Source organism: Peromyscus leucopus, chromosome 2 (assembly GCF_004664715.2).
Source record: "Peromyscus leucopus breed LL Stock chromosome 2, UCI_PerLeu_2.1, whole genome shotgun sequence".
NCBI lineage: Eukaryota > Metazoa > Chordata > Mammalia > Rodentia > Cricetidae > Peromyscus > Peromyscus leucopus.
The window spans coordinates 143,062,592-143,083,740 of record NC_051064.1 but is presented as its reverse complement, the minus strand read 5'-3'; the positions used below and the strand labels follow the sequence as shown (position 1 = coordinate 143,083,740).

The window sequence follows — 21,149 nt, the reverse complement described above, 5'->3', positions numbered from 1 at the left end:
CGCCTTCTGATGCTGGATTACAGGCCGGCTACCACACCCATCAGGCTCTTATTTGCATTCTGGGGATCCGAACTTCAGACCTCACGCTTGCACAGCAAACACTCAGCCACTGAGCCGTTCTCCCAAACCCTTCTGCAGAGTTTTTTTCCCCCAAAGAAATTCTTTTCCTTCATCGAGCACTTTGAATATATTAACTGGGGAGGAACTGGGGAAGATCTGCTTTGCCTGCAGGTGTAGAGCAGAGAAGGAGCTTAGCTGGGATGGGGCTAGGATCCTTCCTACCTCAGTGAGCTCCGAAAGGAAGTCCCGAGGAAGGGAGCTTTCCATTCAGGAGGTAACTCGTGCCACGCCTAGTGAAACCTAACTTCTCTATGGTTGAATTTTATTTTCAGCAAATGCAAGACATGGAGAAAGAAGTGAAGAAGCTCAGAGAGGAACTGAAGAAGAACTGTCCCAATCAGAACACCATCTCCAAGACGCTGCGAGAAAAGAGCAAGGTGCGTGCGTGGTTCAGGGAAGCTTGCGTCCGTGACCAGAGGAGGTGGGGCGCTCCGGTGCAGCGTCCTGCTCCACCTGCACAGCGCCTCCGTGTGGCCGATGCCCGCATCTGCCGCTGCTCACGGGTGGGAGGAAGTAACCCTGAGCAGGATGCACGGAATAAAATGGTTCCCGGTTTATCTCAGTGAGACTCGCCCCATCTGCAGATCCTAGTAGGTCTCGTGTTGCTTCCTTGTCCTGGGAAATGTGGCATCCATTTCAGTGGGTGGCAGCCACACGGGACTATCTATATTTTAAGTAAACTAAAAGCCAATAAAGTAAAATAAAATTCAGGGCTGCGGAGATGGCTCTGGGGAAAGCGGCTGCTGTGCAGGCGTGGGGATCTGAGTTTAGATCCCTGAAACCCGTGTAAGAGCCATGTGTGGTGGCACAGATCTGTAACTCCAGCACTGGGGTGGATGGAGGTAAGCAGATCCCAGGGACCCGCTAACCAATCTAGAAGAATCGATGAGCTCCAGGTTCAGTGAGAGACTGTAAAAAAAAAAAAGTGGAGAATGATAAAGACACTCAGAATCAGCCAGAATCCCATGGCTGCGGGAGGGGCTCATGAGGTCCCACCCCTTGCTAAGGAGCTGTTGGCAGCTGAGGGCTGCTGGGGGGAAAGAGTCAGTTTTCTCAAGGATGCAAGCCCTGAGATGCTGTCCATGCCCCAGCAGCTGGCCCCACAGCCATGCATATATTGGCAGCACTATATGGACTCAGTGGTTTTTTCAAAAGAGCATATAAAGTTGGGAGGGAAAAGAACAGAGCCTGGAAAGATGGCTCAGTGGTTAAGAGTACTGGCTGATCTTTCAAGGGACCTGGCTTCAGTTCCCAGCACCATATGGTGCTCACAGCCATCTGTACCTCAAGTTCCAAGGGATCTGACATCCTCTCCTGACTTCTGCAGGCACTAGGCATTCACAGGAAAGCACTCATATACATAAAACAAGAAAAAAATAAAGTGGGGGTGGGGGTAGGGAAGGGACTGGAGAGAAGGGAGTAGGGGTGGATCTGATCAAAACATATGTATCCATGTATGAAATTCAAACAATATAAAGAAAATGCGATTGGAAAGAAAGAGACACATCTATCCTACACACACGCACACGCACATGACATCAGCCAAGAGTGAAAGTTCTGGAGTATTGGTGTTCAACATGACTGAGACTGAACTCAGCATACCAGAAGAAACTCTCTGTAAAATTTGCCCAGAAATGAATGCATCCAGATAAAAAACGATTCCAAGACAATGAAAATGGAAACATTTGGAAACATGCCTAGCACTGGCTCAATGAACTTCACTGTGTAAATGATCTTTTCAGTGAAAATGGGCTGACTTTGACTTATCTCTCCATCAAAATCATTGTAGTCATGGTAACAGAACCAAGCTTCTTTCTGGGCCATACATTTTCCTCTAAATGAGGCTTTAGCTGCACCCCACACTTTCTAGGATGCTTTTCATTGTAACTCAGAACCCAGTCTTTTCCAGTGCCCACTCTTATTTCTTCTCTGGCATGTGGGGTATTTGGGGTTATTTTCTAATACTTAATATATGAGGGTGTCTTGGCTGCCTTTTGGTTATTGGTTTCTAGATTACATTGTGTACAGAGGTCTTGCCCTGGTGATTTTAGCCCTCAGCATTGACTGAGGTTCTCTTGGTGGTCTGCATGTGCTCTATGCTTGCTTCACATGTGCCTACAAGAAGAACATGCATTCTGCAGAGAACACAGAGTTCTACGTGTATCTTTTAGGTCGAGTTTGACCATTGTGATGGTTAGCTTTTAACTGTCAATTTGCCAGCTCCTAGGTTCACCAGAGAAGAGAGCCTTTGTTGAGGAATTATCTAAATGGGCTAGTCTGTAGAGGTTATCTTGATTGTTAATTGGTATGAGAAGAACCAGCCCACTAGGGGTGAGATCATCCCCTAGGTTGGTCCCTGAGCTGTATAAAAAGATGCTAGAGAGATTTGGTGCTAGAGAGATGGCTTGGAGGTAAAGAGTGCTTGTTGCTCTTTCAGAGGACCTGGGTTCAATTCCTGCACCTATATTAGGTGCTCACAACCACCTGTGACTCCAGCTCCAGGAATATCCAACACCTCTGTCCCCCAAGGCACCTGCACTTATGTGCACATACCCCACCCCAACACACACACACACACACACACACACACACACACACACACACACATACACGCTTTTTTTTAAACTTTTTTAAGAGAACCCTAGCTGAGTACCAAATATCAGTGGACAGCATGCATGCATGCATTTTTTTTTTTTCTGTTTTTTACTGTGGATACGATGTGGCTAGCAGCTTGTGTTCTTGCCTCAACCTCCCTCCATGATGGACTATAACTTAGACACTTAAGCCAAATAAATCCTCCTTGCCTCATGCTGCTTCAGTCAGGGTATTATTTTAATTCTTAAAATACTTATTTTAAGTGTATGGGTGTTTCGCCTGCTTATATGTCTGTGCACCATGTGTGTGCAGTACCCAAGGCGTCCAGAGAGGGACTTGGACCCCCTGGAATTGGAGTTACAGATGCTTGTGAGCTGTAGGTGCTGGGAGTTGAACCTCAGTCCTCTGGAAAAGCTGCTAGTGCTCTTAACCACTGAGCCATCTCTCCAGTCCCCAACAAGATGCTGCCTTTTAACCCACTGATAAATAATGCAATTGTTGGTATATTGTGCCTTAAACTTACATTTTTGCTCATTATCAATTGCACCACCTGTTCGTATTACACTTCTTTCACTTTTCTTTCAAACAAACAAACCAACTAAGGTCTCACTATGTAGTCCTAGTTGTCCCGGAACCTAATGTGTAGATCAGGCTGGCCTGGAACTCACAGATAGACATCACCACCACCTCTGTCTCCCAAGTGCTGGCGTTGAAGGCATGCACCGTCATTACTCACCTCCTCATTGATAATTTTCACTGGTTTATTTTCCCCCTGTATTCACTTGGCATTTTCTCACTTGGCTCTCCGTCCAGTAAGAATAGCGCAAAAGCTATTGTGTCTTCCCACAGTCCAATACTGACTGAGTTTTCACTCTTTAGATATCTTTTCACAGTTATTCTAAACATGTACTTTCAGCTTATCAAAACCCAATGTCTGTAGATGATTTCTCCCCAGTCCTGGATGACACAATGGCTACCAACATCAACTCTTTGGTATCACTTGTGACACACAGACTTACACGCTGTAATCATGCCTACTGCCTACATATGACATCCCAAGTGCTTTTGCACATTCTGTGTTCCCACCCACAGGAGCTGCGCCTTCCCACATCCTGGGTATCCACCCAGGGTCCTTCTTCTTCGCCTAAAACACATCCCTAAGGATTTAGGCTGTACTGATGACAAAGTTTTCTCAAGTGTGTGTGTGTGTGTGTGTGTGTGTGTGTGTGTGTGTGCGGCGTGGGGTGCGGGGCATGTGTGCTGTATGTGTGTTATGTATGCTTTGTGGGGTGTGGGGTGTGTGTGGATATTTTATCCTTCTTTCTGGGAACATATTTTGACTGTGCACTGACTTCTCCGTTGACAGTGATTTCCTGTCTAGAGATCTATTGTCTCCCGACTGTACGTCTAGCTGTTACGTAATTGCTCTTACTGTGTGTGATGGTTTTTATGTATTGGGTCTTCCCTTGCCATTTTGGAGATTCCCTAATGACTTGCAGCTCCAGGGGTGAGCTCATTTTTCCTGACTCCATTCGCATTCCTGTGGGTTTCTTGCATCTTAGACTTAATGGCTTTATTAGTTTTGTTTTTTCATTAAGTTTGGAGCTTGGGCTGTGTACTGAATGTAGAGAGGAGCTACTGGAGGGCTCTGACCCAGGCATTGGCCTCACCGGCTTCGTGACTAGTTATGACGGTGGAGATGGAGCTGCATCTGGCATTGCAACAGGCATTCTGTCTTTTCACTTAGCCCACTCAGATCTGGGAGCCGTGGTATTCATGTGACAATGAGGGAGTGAAGCTGAGGATGCATCCCAGAGCAGAACAGCTCCTGTGAAATCATATGCTCAGAAAGGGGCAAAAACCAAGCCAGAGTCTCATTGAGGTGACTCATCACTATGGCACAGCCACTAGCCCTGTGTGACTATTGAAACTGAAATCAAATTCGTTTTAAAGTTCAGTCCCTCCACATTCATATTTAAAAATAAAATGTTATTTTTAAATTCAATTGAAAATCCACATCCTCCACTGAGCAAGGATGCATCCAACATCCTTAATCACATGTCACATATAGCCAGACATGGCCAATGGACAGTGCACCAGGCAGCCCAGGTCATCCAGGCCTCATGGAAGGAAGCTGCCTCAGACACCATGAATCACAACTGGGTGACTCTCAGCAGTATCCTAAAGAATGCACTAGAAGGAACTAAATTGGAAGCAAGGAGACCATGAATCTCAGGCCAAAGGTCCCCAGTGCCCAGCCTGAGGCTGTGTACAGGATAGGGACCTGATAAGCCTCTGAGGACTAAATGCACCCCTAAACACCTTCTCTGTACCAGTGATGGAGGAGCAGGGCAGGCAGGACACTTGAGGGCCGGGGTGGAGCTGGGCTGTGGCTGAGGCTGGCTCTGGGGCTTTGGGCTGGGGAGCAGGGAGGAGGCCACTAGGGTGAGCAGTACAGAGCAGGTCCAAGGCCAGGCATGGAAGTCCAGACCTCTTAGACCTAGGAAGACCTTCGGGGAAAGTGAGATGAAGACCACAGCTGTGAGCAGGCTTCTCGAGCAGCCTTGGTCTCAGAGGCTCTTCACTGCCCCACGAGGCTCTGAAGAAAGTCCTGAAGGGTTTGGGGTGTATGGTATTTGTGCACCCCTCTCCAGACCCCAGTAAGAGGCTTGTGAGGCTGCTTCAGCATGAAACCCCTTCCCTGAGAGGAGCACTCCCCTCCCCCACCTCCAATCTACGCTAGACCGCATGAAGGGAAAGGGTCAAGTCAGGAAGAGGAAGGAGCTGCCATGAGAGAGGGCAAGAGAGGATAACGAGGAATAAGTGTGTTCAGAATGAATTGTATACATGTTTGTCCCTGCCATCCGGAAGCCCATTCCGTCTAATTAACGTCTCATTTGAAAAAAGTAGCTGTGTGAATAGAGAGGCAGCCGTGTCCCACAAAGGCCAGCAGAGGGCAGCATTGAGCACTCCCAGGCTTACAGAGAGGGAGTAAGTATCAGGCTCCTGTCCCCCATCCCTTTTAAATGCCTTCTGCACGTTCCAGCTCTTTTAAAGTGTTGCTTTGGCTGACAAAGTGGTCCCCACTGGTGATATGGTCAGTGTAGTATTCCTAAAAACAGTATTTACCAAGCCCCCTGTGGACAGGTCACTTGGGGTGTCAGAATAACGGTGGGTGGTTTGTCTTCCATCTTTATAAGTGACAGCAAACCCTAACAGAGCACTTAGGAAATACCGTGGCTACTCCAAACACTCTTAACCCCACAGTAAACTCTTCGAGGCAGCCCTGGTAACACTTCCCCACCCCTCATGGAACACTGACTCACAGACCAGCAAAATAACTCCCTGAAGTCACATGACTTATTAGGGGCTGTGCTTGGATTCAAGCCAGGGGTAGGACTAGCATGGTTGAGCCTGGGGAGTAAAGCCTGGTCCCCAGGGGACAGTGCCTTGCAAGCTTCCACACGGAACTCACTTTTGACCCCTGCCACATGGGCTGACCCTCTTCCCCCCCCCTCCAGCAGCCATCAGATATCCTAGAGGGGTCTCCCCAGACTGCCCCATGACCACGTTAGCAGCAGACAGCACATGCTTTCATCATCCTTTCAGGTTGAAGAGAAGCTTCAGGAAGATTCCAGAAGGAAATTGCTTCAGCTGCAAGAAATGGGGAACAGAGAGAGTCTCATTAAAATCAATTTGGAAAGGGCAGTAGGCCAGGTAGGAGCCTTCCACAGCCCTCCTTGACGGGCCATGTGCCCCCGGGGGTCTCCTCACCCAGGCAGCCACTTTTGGTGTCAGGGTGGGGTGGGGTGGAGTGGGGTGTGATGCCTAAGGCAGGAAGAGGGGGCCACTCCGTCCATCTTCTCCTGCTGGGCAGCTCTCACTCAATAGTGTGCTCTGACCCAAGACCCTGGCAGACAGCCAACCCTGCCCCGGGTCCCCTTGTCCCATACTCACCACCCCCACCCCCCACCCTCTCTTCCTCTCTGGAGTGTTTCTAGAACTTTCTCCCTATATTTTCAGTTGCTGACATTTACCCCAATCTTCCCCCCCCTCCAGGGGCCCCCAGCAGATTTACAGCGGCCTTAAGGAAATGCCTTTCTTTTTTAATAAGTAAGCCCTGAGTGTCCGAAGTCCACACTAGACAGAGAAGATCCCGGGCAGGGTAGTGAGAGAGTCCTTGCCTGGCTGGGCACAGAGGGTCATCTTCCATCGCTCTGGTCCAAGATGGTCAATGGGCCCTTCCTCTGCACAGGGCCCCGCTGTGAAAGATAGAAAATGCCCCAAGACTTTACCCAGGGCTTGGGGAGAGCCAAGGAAAAGCTGAGAGCAGAGGTCTAAGCCACCCAGGATTCTCCGTGGGAAACTCTCCTGAAACCCCGCCTGGCTCAAGACACTTTGTGTTCCAAGGTGTTTGTGCATCTGTGTCTGGGAGGAGGGTCTACCGTAGCACATAGCAGGGTTTCAGAAGGGCTAGGAGCGACCCCCAAAAGGCTAAGAAGCATAATTCTCTATTGCCCAGCACCAAGTCTACAACCATTTCTACTTACTATCATCCAAACTGTAACCAGGTTGGGTAACCAGGTGTGGCCCCCACACTCAGGACATGCGGAGGCCTACTCCATTAAGTGGCGCTCATCATTGGACAGCCGTTAGAGCCCATCATCAAATAACCCATCACACCTGTGACTTCTCTAGTACATCCTCAGGCCCTTGTCCCATCACAGACTTGCCAGTCTGTGTGCCCCTTCATCTCCCCTGAAAATACACCTGATCTGAGGGCATGGCCTGTGCTCCGTACCCAGAGCCCTTCATTTCAGCCCCACGCTGGATACCAGAGGGCGGGAACCAGTCTTCCTCCTTCCTCCTGGCCTCCTCACTGTCCCCTTACCTCAAGGCCCTGCCCGGGGTCACTAGCACCCAGCACACCGTCCAATCACTTGTCACCATATCCCGCTCACCGGAGGCAGTCATCCCCATGGACAGTCCCTCAGTGGCACCAGGGGGCCCTGGAATGCAGGGTCTCCCCCACATCACCAACTTCTTGGGCAGCTTGACCCCTCCTTCGGCCAGGAAAGTTCAGAGCTCTTGGCTTGAAGGTCTTTGCTACTGTCGCCATGTCTGGTTTCCTGGAGTCCGGAGGTCTATGAACTCCTGGACTCTGGCTTCATCCGGTGGCCTTCCATGTCCGCTTGGGGATGTATGATAGTCTTTGATGCCCACATCTGTCCAGTGGACCACAGATGTAGGTCATGGGCTGCCGTGGGAGTAAATTCTCAACCAGCCTTCTTAACCTCTGCTTCCTGATGGAGTCGGAGGCACGTTAGACTTGGGATTCTCTAGGCTCTGACTTTACACACAGGGCGATCCCCTCTCCCCGAAACTGAAAACTCCAGCTCATGGGAGGCACTTGGTACCAGCTACAGGCCTGACCTATATATTTCCATATCCGAGTGCCCAGCAAACACCCACCGAGTGCCCATTCCGTGCCTGCACTGTGGTGACTCTAGGGACATAGAAATGAATTACAATGGACAGAGGCTTTGGGACAGTTGATGTCCAAGGCCCCTGGGGACAGGAGTTGCTTTCTCCTCTCCCATTGCCAATGCTGGTTACAAACTATTTGGGCTGACAGCCTCCATATTTATTCCACAGCCCAGCAATGATGAGAAGGAGCTCCCGGGCCCAGGCTTTCCCATTGGATAATTGAACAGCAAGGGGCTCTTTGGAGGGCCTGAGACATGTTCAGGGACCATGTGCCCCGGCCAGGCTGGGCACTAAGACGTACTTTGAAGCAGGCTGCTCTGTTCTGTCTGTGGCTCTGCACCCCAGTGCTTCGTAACTCTGAACGACTGTTCAGGCATGTGGCCTGGACCCAGAAGTGGAGACACCATCTGAGCCTTGCCTCTGTCTCAACAACCCCCGCTGACCTGTCACCCCCTTTGTGCCACAGCTAGAGCACTTCAGAAGCCAGGTCATCAAAGCTACTTTTGGAAGAGCAAAGCCATTCCGTGACAAGCCCGTCACCGACCAGCAGGTTAGTGTGGCTCTCTGACCACGTGACTCGTTCGCTTCTGTCTCCGGGGATCTGGATGCCAGACCCTGAGAGCATATGCTTCTGTTTTTGTTAGTGACACATATTTTTCACACTGTTGCTACACCATAAAGATTTGTTTTGATTTTAGGGGATTTCCTGGCTTTTGAAGTGAAAGCTGGCTAAACTCCCTTGAAATGTTACTAGTGGAAATCAAGTCCAGCCGGTCACGTCTGGTCACCAGACACACTGATGCTCTGTGAGCAGAGGGGTGGCTTGGCTTCGGTCCACATACCTTGGTTGATCCCTTCCAAAGGGGAGGATAGCCACAGCAGTGTGGACAGGCCTCTGCATGCTGCCTGTTATCTTTCAGCCCTTTGTGGCCAAGAGCAGATAAGAAGCCTCAGGTGGAGGCTGGAGAGATGGCTCAGCTGGTAAAGTGCATGCCTTGCAAGTGTGAGGACCTGAGTTCGATCCCTGAAACACGATAAAACACAGAGGTCTGGGTAGTGTGATGCTTGTAACCCCGGTGCTAGGGACGCATAGCAAGCAGATCCCGGGGGCTAGGGGTTCTCTCGCCAGCCAGTCTTAGCCTGCTTGGCAAGTTCTAGGCCAGTGAGATACCCTGTCTCAACAAAACAAGGTGGGTGGCACATGAGGCATGTGTCCTCTGGCCACATGCACACACGCAGAGAGAGAGAGAGAGAGAGAGAGAGAGAGAGAGAGAGACAGAAGAGAGAGAGAGAGAGAAGGGAGGGAGGAAGGAAGGAAGGAAGGAAGGAAGAGAAGGAAGGAAGAAGGAAGGAAGGAAGGAAGGAAGGGAGAGAAACACAGGTGGGCAGGTACAGGAGAACCTGACCTGTGAAGGCACACAGAACACCCAGCTTAGTGTCAAGAGTCATTGCTACCAGTGTGGAAGATCTGGAACAAATTCAGAGTGGCAGTACAGACCTCCAGTTCCTGGGCAATGTGTCCAGGTGACAGAGCACCTGTTCCTTCAGAGCCAGCCTCTCAGGGCCTTCATTCCGGCCCACTGAGGCAGGACTTGTGCGGCCACTGCCTTACAGAGCATGCTGCCCTGAGACGTCTTCCTCTCTGTCCTCTGACCAGCTGATAGAGAGGATCATCCAGGTCACCGAGGACAGCCTCAGCTTCCAGCAGAGGAAATGGACCCTGCAGAAGGATGCCCATCTGGGCAGCTCCAAACGGGAGGAGACCGCACTGAGCGTGGAGAAGCTGAGGACTCTGCTCAGCAACTGCCAGGTACTGTCAGGTAGCCTCTAGCCTCACAGGCGGCCACTAGCCCTCCCCCTCTCTGCTACTTGTCAAGAAATTGCCCTGATTTCTGGGGCAGGTTGGGGAGAAACATTCTTTTTTAAATCCACCTTTGACTCAAAAATGCCTCCCAGGGAAAGTTGACATGGACAGAAAGAGATGGCTGAGTATTTTCAGGTGGTGTCAGCCCTCTGTACCCAACGTCTCACATCTGCGGATCAAAAACATGAAGAAAAAGAGTGTCACCCACATTGAACACATTCAGGTTTATTTTCTCTATCAAACTCAAAATATAGCTCAGTCAGTCACGTGCTTGCTTGCACAAGCATGAAGACCTGAGTTCAAATCCTTGGCACCCACATTAAAAAGCTGGATGGCACATGCCTATAGCCCTAGTGCTTGGGGAAGCAGGTGCAGGAAGATTCTGGGAGCATGTGTGGCACCCCATCTAGCCTAGCTCTAGGTTCAGTGAGAGACCCTGACAAACAATAAGCAGGGCAGGGGATGTGTAGCTAAGACCTGACATGCATGAAGCCCTGAATTGGATCCACATCACCACATAAAACTGGACATACTGAGGCAGGGCTATAATCCCAGTCCTTGAGGGGTGGAGGCTCCATGGTCAAGCTCATTCTCAGCTACACAGCAAGGTTGAAGCCAGCCTGGGTTTCATGAGACCTTATCTTAAACACATCAAAAGCTTCCTGGGGCAAAGTGGGGAGTTGTTGAGGAAGACCCCAACATTGGCCTCTGGTCTGCATATACATGCCCCAGAAGTCAGTCACGTACCGGAGAAGTTTTGAGTTTCTTCTGGGTGGGCCGTTTGCTTTTGTAGTGCAAGGAATGAACGCTTTGGCCCTGTGCACGGTGGGCAAGTACTGTACCGCCGGACTTCCTCTCCACTCCGACATTTTTCTCGTCATTTTCCTCCTAGCCTGTACATTGTGCTGGGTCTCGTAAGTTGCCGAGGCCGCATTTAAAGTGTACAGAAGGATGTCTGAGGGCAGGATACGAATGCCACGCCCCTTAGAACGGATCTGAACCTTCCTCCCACTTTGGCCTTGGTGTCGTGGAACGAATTGATTCCCCACAGATAGGACGAGATGACTGTGCCAACGCTGGGGAGTCCCCTGCTCTGGAATTTAAAAACAGAAAGAGCGGGCGGCCACAGCTGGGGAGACGGCTCAGGGGTAAAATGGTCGCTGTGCGAGCAAGGACCTGAGTTTGACCCCTGGGCCACATAAAAAAGTTGAGCATGGCAGTGAGTGCCTGTAACCCCAGCACCAGTGGAGACAGATGTGTCTGTGGGGCACGCCTTTAATCCCAACACTCGGGAGGCAGAGCCAGGCATATTTCTGTGAGTTCCAGGCCAGGCTGGTCTGCATAAAGAGATCCAGGAAAGGCGCAAAGCTACACAGAGAAACCCTGTCTCTAAAAACCAAAAAAACAAACAACCAAAAAAACAAAAACAAAGTGAATGGCTCCTGAGGAACCACACCTGAGACTCAGACCTCCATACCCACATGTGTACACACATGAATGTACACACACACACACAAATGAGAAGAGAGAAGAGAGAGAGAGAGAGAGAGAGAGAGAGAGAGAGAGAGAGAGAGAGGTTTCTGCTCAAAATCTTCATTTTGGGCCCAGCAGGGAAGGCTATTTTCAGCTCACTGCCTTCCTCTCTAGAAGAGGCAGGACGAAGGTCTGGGGTGCCCCTGCTGCCCCCACCCTGAGCATGTCAGAGCGCGCAGCTGCTTCTGCTTTCTCTTGCAATCAGAGGCTACTATTTGGGGAGTTTTGTGCAAATGTTGGCTTGTCAGCACTCTTTCAAACAAGTCAGGAAACCGCACTTTCTGTCCAGCTTGTGCCTTGATCTTGACAGGAATTCTGATGACTCAAAGTAGCCAGATTGGGTTCTCACGTCAGACAGATTGACGCGGCAGTTTGGCATTACACAGCCTAAAAAGGAGATCCCTGTGCCTATCAAAAGTCCTAATGGGGGAGAGGGGGCTGGGGAGGGGGTTCAGTGGGCAAGAGTGCTTGTTGTGCAAGTGTGAAGACCTGAGTTCAAATCCTCAGCATCCACATAAAATAGCAAGTGCCTGTAACCCAGCACTGGGGGGCAAAGACAGGCCATCCCAAGAGTTCGCTGACTAGTCAGCCTAGCTGACAGAGTGAGCTGATGGTTCACTGAGAGACACGGTCTCAGGGACACACACACACACACACACACACACACACACACACACACACACACCAAGACCAAATTAAAGTGGGGGAAAATAAAAGCCGCCAAAAGAAACTGAATGAAACTGGGACACGCCAGGGCAGTGATGGACGGCCATGCCTGCTTCCTCGCCGAGTCCAAGATCTCATCCCTCGCAGGTCAGTCACATCAGGGCCATTTATAGACGCTGGGTCTGTCTGCCCATGACCTGTCTGTTCCCAGGCCTGCATGAGGGATTCCTGCAGCAGCAGCGACCTGAAGAGGGAAATGGGACTCCTCAGCACCTGCAGCTCAGCCCACCCGTGTCAGGGCTGCAGAGGGCTGCACTGGACATCCTGCGCGTCTCCCTGTCCTGGCTGGAGGAAACAGAGCAGCTGCTTAGGGACCTCAGCATCCAGCTGTCTGGTTCTGACAAAGGTACCTGGGCCTTTTTCTCACATACAGGTTGCATGTGTCTGAAATATATCACCATGAATCCTCCCGAAATAGAACATGTTGGTGAGGAAGGATTTGTGAATCATATGGGCTGGCAGGATGGCTCAGCAGGTAAAGCCACGTGAGCTGAGTGAGTTCAATCCCCAGGACTCATGGCGGAAGGGAAGAGCCAGCTTCCCAAAAGTTATCCCCTGATTGCTACATATAAACATTCACACATAACCAACATGAAATATAACTTGATTTTTTTAAGTAGAGGGGCTGGAGAACTGTCTCAGCAGCGAAGAGCCCCGGCTGCTCTTGCAAAGGACCAAGCTTTGATTCCAGCATCTATATGGTGGCTCACAGCCATCTGTAACTCCAGTTCCAGGGGATCTGGTCCCTTTTCCTGACCTCCAAAGGCACCACACATGCACACAAGTTTACATTCAGGCAAAACACTCATACACATAAAACTAAATAAACAAACAATGTTTAAAGAAAAAAACATTTTAAGTATAACCTGGTATGGGGCCGCACCTTTAATTCCAGCACTTTGGAGGCAGAGACAGGCAGATCTCTGTGAGTGTGAGGTCAGCCTGGTCTACAGAGTGAGTTATCATTAAATGTGACAGTGCCACACTAGAGTCAGGGTAGGGGTGGAGGGGAGAAGAGATTCCGGTGTCTTTAAGAAGTGGTAGAATTGAACATAGTCAGCAAGTGGCAAAAGACATCTACATGATCGTTAACTCTCTGGTACGCTGGATGCAGCCTAGGTTTGAGGGAAAGGATGGGTTCAAGGTGATGTGGAGCTCGGGAGGCAGCTCCACATGGATGCCTTGTCCGGAAATAGAGACCAGCGATTCATCCCATACACAGGGGAGTTCCGCCACATTGGGAGAGGTTCCTAAATGGCTGTGGAAGAGAGATGGGAAGGAGAAAGGAGTGAGTGAGAGAGAGAGAAGAAAAGGCAGATGGGAGGAGGCAGGGAGGAAAGATGGGTGTGGTAGATAGGAAGGATGGTAGATGGGTAGATGGATGGTAAGTGGATTGTGGGTAGATGAATAGATGGTTGATACATGAAAGAATGGATGATATATGGATGGTAGTAGGTGTAGGGGTGGATAAATGGCAGGTAGGTGGATGGGTGGTAGATAAATAGGTGAATGGATGGATGGATGATGGGTAGATGATGGATAAGTGGGTCAGTGAATGAATGGGCAAATGGATGGATGGATGGATAGATGGATGGGTTGATGGGTGGATGATGAATGATGAATGAATAAAGCTACAGATGTGGATGGTATGTAAAAGTCAATACAGAGTGAGTGGAGAGAGCTCCCGAGGTGCTCACTGTAGCACCAACATTTCGGAAATTGTGGCCATTCCTTGAAAAATTGCTACGAAAAAGGCTGCATAAATACAGCGTTCATACAGCCATGATGAGACTAGAGAGATGTTTGCATTCTGATGCTGCCGTCTCCCAGACAGGGTGTCTCCAGTGTAATCCATAAGGCAGGAGAAAGTTCTTAAAAAAAATAAAGCAAAAGTAAGAATAAGCTTGATTTATCTAAGTGTGTCCACAGAAATGAGAGATGAGGGCTGGGTCAGAGGTGAGGGAGCTGATGTGTTCCCACCCAGCGGCGGCTCGCCAGCCAGAGTTGCCAGGGGAGGGTGGTTCAGGCTTCCAGCTGGTGGTCCAGGCTGGAACCAAGAAGAAGCAGATCCCGACCGCTCCCTCGGTAACAGTTGCACCAAGCTGTGTGTACACTGTCCCCTCCTCACTCCCAAGACCATTTCTGTCATCGCTGTCTGTGTCTGTAAATGGAGCCATCTGTTACTGTAAAGAAATATGGATGTGAAGTTAAGCTGTCGAGGCAGCCGTTCCAGAAAGGCTGGGAAAAGACGGGCCTTGGGCAGCACTTCTCAGACCCGCCATTGTTCCCCCCTGGATTCAGCCCTGAGCTCTGAGCAATGCCATGCTGGGCTCTGCAGAACCCTCCTCTGTTCACACACTGTGTGTGCAGGGTATAGGATGGGAGAGTCCCCGATGCGGGCTCCTCTGTGCTCCTTACCCCCGGCTTGCTTTTTTATTTTTATTTATTTATTTTGGAGAGATGGTCTGTGGATCACTGGTGAGATGGGGTACTGGCTGTGCTTCATGATTACAGTGACTAGGTCCTGCCAAGCTGAGAGGAACAGACCAAGAGTGGTAAGAGGAGCAGTGGGGAAGAGGAAGTGGATGGCGAAGTGGCTTTTCTTTCGGCATGAGAGGTGTTAGATTGAGAGTCCAAAAGACTGAAAGGAACAGGCAAGCTGGGGAGCCTCTGCTCTTTCCACCCTGCCTCTGTTTCCAGCACAGAGCCATCTGCACAAGGAGGAGTGGGAGGGAGAGGGGGGAAGAGGGAGGGTGGTGCTGGTGATGATGGTGGTGATGGGGGTGAAGATGATAAAGATGATGGTGATGATGGTGGTGAAGGTGATGATGGTGGTGATGAAGGTGATGATGGTGGTGAAGATGATGATGGTGATGATGGAGGTGATGGTGATGATGGTGGTGAAGATGATGATGGTGATGATGGAGGTGATGGTGATGATGGTGGTGAAGATGATGATGGTGATGATGGAGGTGATGGTGATGATGGTGGTGAAGATGATGATGGTGATGATGGAGGTGATGGTGATGATGGTGGTGAAGATGATGATGGTGATGATGGAGGTGATGGTGATGATAAAGGTGATGTTAGGAGTGAAGGTGATGGTGGTTATGAAGGCAGTGGTGGTGATGAAGGTGATGGTGGTGATGAAGGCGGTGAAGATGATAAAGATGATGGTGATGATGAAGGTGATGGTGATGATGGTGGTGAAGATGATGATGGTGATGATAAAGGTGATGTTGGGAGTGAAGGTGATGGTGGTGATGAAGGCGGTGGTGGTGGTGAAGGTAGTGGTGTGTTGCAGGATATTTGATCACACTGTGAACCCCAAGATTGTGTTATTTCCTGGAAAAACCTGTTTTAGTTCACACCTTTAACCCAAGAGCTTTCTGCTGGAATGTTGTAAACAGGATTAAATAAAGTCAACTGTGTGTCAGGAGGCGGAGCGAGCAACCATTGACAGGAAAAACCATAGAGTAAGAGGGAGTCGGGAGGACGAACAGAGAGATCACAGGGAGTGGAAGGGGGGACATAAAGTTTAAGGAGAGTTGTTGGGGGAAGAAGGAGTGTTCTGGGACGCTGACTGAGGAGGAAGGTCAGCGGGGCGCTTTCTCTGCCTCTCTAAGCTAGCGGGCTTTCACCCCACCATCTGGCTCCTGAGTGTTGATAAAATCAAGTGATTAAAACTTAGTTAAAAACAACAGTCGTGGCTGTATTGGTGACTTTCCTGTTGCTGTGGTAACGTGGTGATGGTGGTGATGGTGATAATGGTGGTGATGGTGATAATGGTGGTGATGGTGGTGATGGTGGTGGTAATGGTGATGATGGTGATAATGGTGATGATGGTGGTGATGATGATGGTGGTGGTGATGTCGATAGTGACAGGATGGTGAGGATAGTAGTCATCTTCAAGCACTCACACTTGCTACAACCTTCCCAACATGTCCTTGTGTACCCCTGCTCACCCTCACAACAGCTCTGTGAGGCAGAGCTTATGTTTGTCATTTGGAAGACGAGAAAGCCATCACTCAGAAACAGTTCCTGTGATAAATTACCATCGTATAGTGATGAAGATAGTTGCCATCGCTGAGACGAGTGAGGACCCACATCTGCTCACTGCCATCCACTAACGTCCAAGAGCCTGTGTAGTCACAGTCCCTGCCGAGAAAGGGGAATTGTAGGTCATCTGACACCTCCTGGGTACTTAGTACTGTGCTAAGTGTTTTACTGCTGGATACTTAACACTGTGCTAAGTGTTTTACTTCTGGGTACTTAACACTGTGCTAAGTGGTTTACTGCTGGGTACTCAGCACTGTGATATGTGTTTCACTCCTGGGCATTAAATCCTTGCTAGGTGTTTCATAAGTCATGTGCTTTGCATCCTCCCGCCAGCTCCGTGAGGCAGGTATTAACGCTGTCTTTATTTTCACTAATGTTAAAAACGGGCATATAGTAGTCAGAACTTTCACTGAGGTCAGTGTTTTCTGTCATGGCCCCCCACTTCCTCTGAAGGCCCAGCAGGGCACCAGGTCCTGCCTCCATCCTACAGCACAAGTCCTGCTGTGACCCCAGGCAGAGACAGACGGGTCTCCACTGTCATTTCCCGGGTGAACCTCATCCCACCCATATTTTTGAGTCATGCCCTATTGTCTCAGCCAGATTTCCATTACTACAGCAGAACAGCTGAGTCTGGACAGTTTATAAAGAAAAGACATCTGTGTAGCTCTTTGGCCTTGAGTCCTTCCCTGCTCCAAGTCCCTGTGACCTCAGAGCCCCGCTCTGAATCACCATGCTTCCTACATCCCTTTACAACAGCGTTCCAAGAGAGAAAACAGAGCAAGTGTATAAGTCCTGAGATAAACCCCAGGGCAGTCAAGGTTGCCTAGTGTGGGGGAGCCTAGAAGTCTTGCTGCTCGGCCTCCAGGGAGCGCTGCTTCCTATCTGATTGACAAAGGGAATGCTGGGAAGACAGGAAACATTGAAGGGGAAGCCTTGAAAGTCAGCTGCCCCCACTTGTCTTTCGGGCTCCCTTGATAAGGGAAAGAAAGGACTGTTTAGAGCTATCTCTGCAAACCCGCTTGTCTGTGTCCATTTCTGCAACTGGGGGTGGGGAGGAGGAGGGGACCCATGCTTCTAGAAGAGCTGAGCTGTGCCATACCTTTAAGTGGGAAAAGAGTAGAGAAAAAACCTCTCCTCTCTGCCTCTGCCATCCTCATCGCTGCCATTGTGGACTGTCAGGTGACTGCGATGCTCCCCTGCCTCGGTATTCTCACAAGACGTTCAGAAGCAAGGGATCCCTGGCTGAGAAACCAAAGCAAACTCATCCCACTGTCCCAAGGGTATGGACTGAAAACTAGTAACAAGGTCAGGCACGACTCCAGGAGAAGACCCTGGAGGAGACCCTGTGAAGGATTCACAGCAGCAAGGCTGTTCACGCTGAATGCCCAGGCCGATCTGGTCTACCAGACACAACTCCAAGTTTTTATGACTGGAGATTTAGGCTCAGATGGGGCTGGGATCTGCTGTTGATCTGTTTTACATGAGTGAGCTGGTTAGTTCAGTAATAAGTATGTAGACTCTTAAAGAAAAAAGTAGAGGGGGAGGAGAAGGGAGACAGGAAGGAAGGAAGGAAGGAAGGAGGGAGGGAGGGAGGGAGGGAGGGAGGAGGGAGGAAGGAAGGAAGGAAGGAAGGAAGGAAGGAAGGAAGGAAGGAAGGAAGGAAGACCCAGCAGTTAGACCATCATTCAGGAGGAAGAACAGCAGGTGTGAGACCCTGTCTAAAGAAGAAATAAAGAATCAAGTTGCAAAACAATATGCAAACTATGTTCCTTTTTTTTTTTTTAATGTCAGCAGCTGACCAAAAGAAAAGTCTGGGGGTGGCACACAACCGAAACTATGGAATGTCATGGCAACGGGGCAGGTCACAGACGGCCTTTACTTTCATTCAGTCACCCAATGGCTTTGTGATTGTTTTTGTTCTTGAGACAGCATCTCATGTGACTCAGGCTGGCCTCCATCTTAATATGCAGCTGAGGATGACCTTGAACCTCTGATCCTCTCGTCTCCGCCTCCTGAATGCTGGGGTTACAGGTGTGCACCACCACATCCAGTTTACACTGGTGCTGGGAATCAAACCCAGGGCCGCCTCCTGCATGCCTGGGCGAGCACTCTACCAACTGAGCCGCTCCCCCCCCTCAGCAGCTGTGGGGTGCCAGCCACGTGTGGAGCACGGAAGACAGAGCCCTGAGCTCTTCCCACGACCAGCTTCTGTAATCTCTGGATTCTTGTGATGAGCACTTAAAGCTTTTGTAACTGAAAATATAATGAAACCTCGCTCTTGTCCCCAAAGGTAAAATCCCAACGTTTCACCATCGGATCTTGAGACACAATCTGGCACTCCCTCTCCCCATGGTCCTCTGTAGATCCCACCCGTGATTTGGCCCTGGGTCATAGGGGGTGGCTGAGTGACAGACAGGCTAGACTGGTGCTGGCCACAGGTGGTGTCCAGTTCCTCTCTGACTAGCTCCCTGTGGGGCCCTTCCAGTAGTTGATTCCAGGTGTCTCAGAGCTAGCCATTGTCCCTCGTCCTTTCTCTCAGCCTGCTTCTTGCAATCTAGATCAGAACATCACCCTTGACCACCTGGGCTCGCCTTTAGCTACAAGCAAGTTCCCTGCCTCTAACTATGATCAGGAACCTCTAACATCTCAGACATATCTGGCCATGTCTAGAGGCCTCATTCTTCTGATGATGGGCTGACCAAGAGAGATCCTTCTGGCATCTGGCAGAGGCCAGGGAAGCTTCTAAACACCCTGTATGGCAATGGTTCTCAACCTGTGGGTCTCAAACCCTGTGTGTGTGGAGTCACATATAAGATATCCTGCAGATCAGATATTTACGTTACAATTCATAACAATAGCAAAATTACAGTTATGAGGTAGCAACAAAATAATTGCATGGTTGGGGGTCACCACATGAGGAACTGTGTTAAAGAGTCGCAGCATTAGGAGGTTGAGAACCAACGCTCTGGGGCATAAGACGGCCTTCATGCAAGGAAGGAGCCGGCCTACCATGGCAGCAACACTGTGGCAAAGCCGCCCTGTCAGCCTGCGCCTCTCTAACCTTCCCAGCTTTTATTCTGCAAACCTGCTCTTCCCGAAGCAGCTCACTGCTCAGTCAGTAGCTGAGCAGCTCATGACTCAGACCCTGCAGTCACACTGACTCGAGTCCTGGACCTTCCAGCGGCCAAAGCTCAAAGCTCATCCATCAGTTGGGGCGATGACAGGCTGCGGCTGTGGTGAGGCGTTCATTGATTCCCAGAGCACCAGGCACACGGGAGATGTGCTCCATACATTTTCATCCTCTCATCTTTTTGCTGTGTGCTGCTTGAACAGGTCACCACTGCCCTTTGAACATGTATGGACTCTCCCACTACACTAGAGGCCAACAATCTAGACCAGTTGTTACCTTGCCTCTGTCTCCTTGTTAAGAGTCCATGTGAGGATGCTGAGTTTACACAGATAACCCTGAATATTCTCTACCACAGCATCCTTAACCTAAGCACACTGGCCAAGTCCCTTTCTCCGTGTACTCACAGGCCCCAGGAACGAGGACCCAGCCGTTGGTGGCATCATCCCTCAGCCAGCCTCAGCTTCTGTTCTAGAATGCCCTCCCTCCCACCCCGCCCACACCCTCAGGCAAATGGCCCCTCTGCTGAGACCCTCACACTCTCCTGTCTTCCCCTTCTCTAGCATGCTACCCATGATCCCTGTGTGTTTCTAATCTGTCAGCTTGGACCCGTCACTTCAGACCACACTGGGAGGGTGTAGCTTCACAAAATCCCCCACTCTCAATTTGTATACAGGAAATGTCTTTCAAATAGGTGCTTTATTGATAGGTTCTTAGTTTCTACCAAAACAAAGCCATCCACACTTGAGATCTGTGACGGGCCCATCTAACAACCATTTTAAAAAAATGTTGGATGACAGCTCGTCCTGTGTCCACCTGTCTGCAGATCCCATAAGTCATGCATAGTTGGGTGTGGTGATGCATGTCTGTACTGTCAGCAGTTAGAATGCTGAGGCAGAAAGGTCACAAGTTCAAGACCAGCCTGGGCTACATAGCAAGACCACCTCTCTCTCTCTCTCTCTCTCTCTCTCTCTCTCTCTCTCTCTCTCTCTCTCTCTCTCTCTCTGTGTGTGTGTGTGTGTGTGTGTGTGTGTGTGTGTGTGTGTGTATTTTGAAATAGGGTTTCCTTATATAGCCCTGGCTGTCCTGGAACTCGCTCTGTAGACCAGGCTAGCCTCCAAGTGCTGGGACTAAAGGTGTGCACTACCACCAAGGGGAAAGACCCTATCTCAAAAAAACAAAGGAAGACATACAGAGGAAGGCAGAGAAGGAGGGAGGGAGGAAGGGAGGGAGGGAGGGAGGGAGGGAGGAAGTGACAGGAGATAAATTGATGCCCACCTCTCTTCCTGCCCCCCTTTTTAAGGGTTCTCTCTGTATCTAATATATCTTCTGGAACATTACAAGAAAATCATGAGCAAGACCAAGGAACTTCAGGTGATTCTTTAAGTTCTTTTCTCCCCCTCCCCAATTGTGAATTTGAATTTGTTTTCATACTGTGGGGGAGTCAGCCCCCACCCCTCTGCTGGTGACAGGATTTTCCATTTGCACAAAGGGATTGAGCCCAGTGTCTGAGATGGCCCACAAAGGAATAGACAAACACAGAGCACCTTCCCCTGTCTGGCTTCCTGGGATAACCACGGTGCTTAATTTCCTCCGGGGAAAAAAAAAAATCTCCAAAAGGGGGACAGTGAGGTGGCT

General features: G+C 50.0%; 1 protein-coding gene across 1 annotated transcript in view; it reads left to right on the top strand.

Moving 5' to 3' along the window:
• Positions 1 to 21,149, top strand: part of Fhad1 (forkhead associated phosphopeptide binding domain 1) — a 124,136-nt gene that overhangs the window by 50,941 nt on the left and 52,046 nt on the right. The window contains 7 exon segments of the mRNA XM_028880667.2: positions 393 to 497; positions 6,325 to 6,432; positions 8,669 to 8,752; positions 9,860 to 10,012; positions 12,477 to 12,528; positions 12,531 to 12,671; positions 20,815 to 20,885. Coding sequence (XP_028736500.1) covers positions 393 to 497; positions 6,325 to 6,432; positions 8,669 to 8,752; positions 9,860 to 10,012; positions 12,477 to 12,528; positions 12,531 to 12,671; positions 20,815 to 20,885 — 714 coding nt within the window.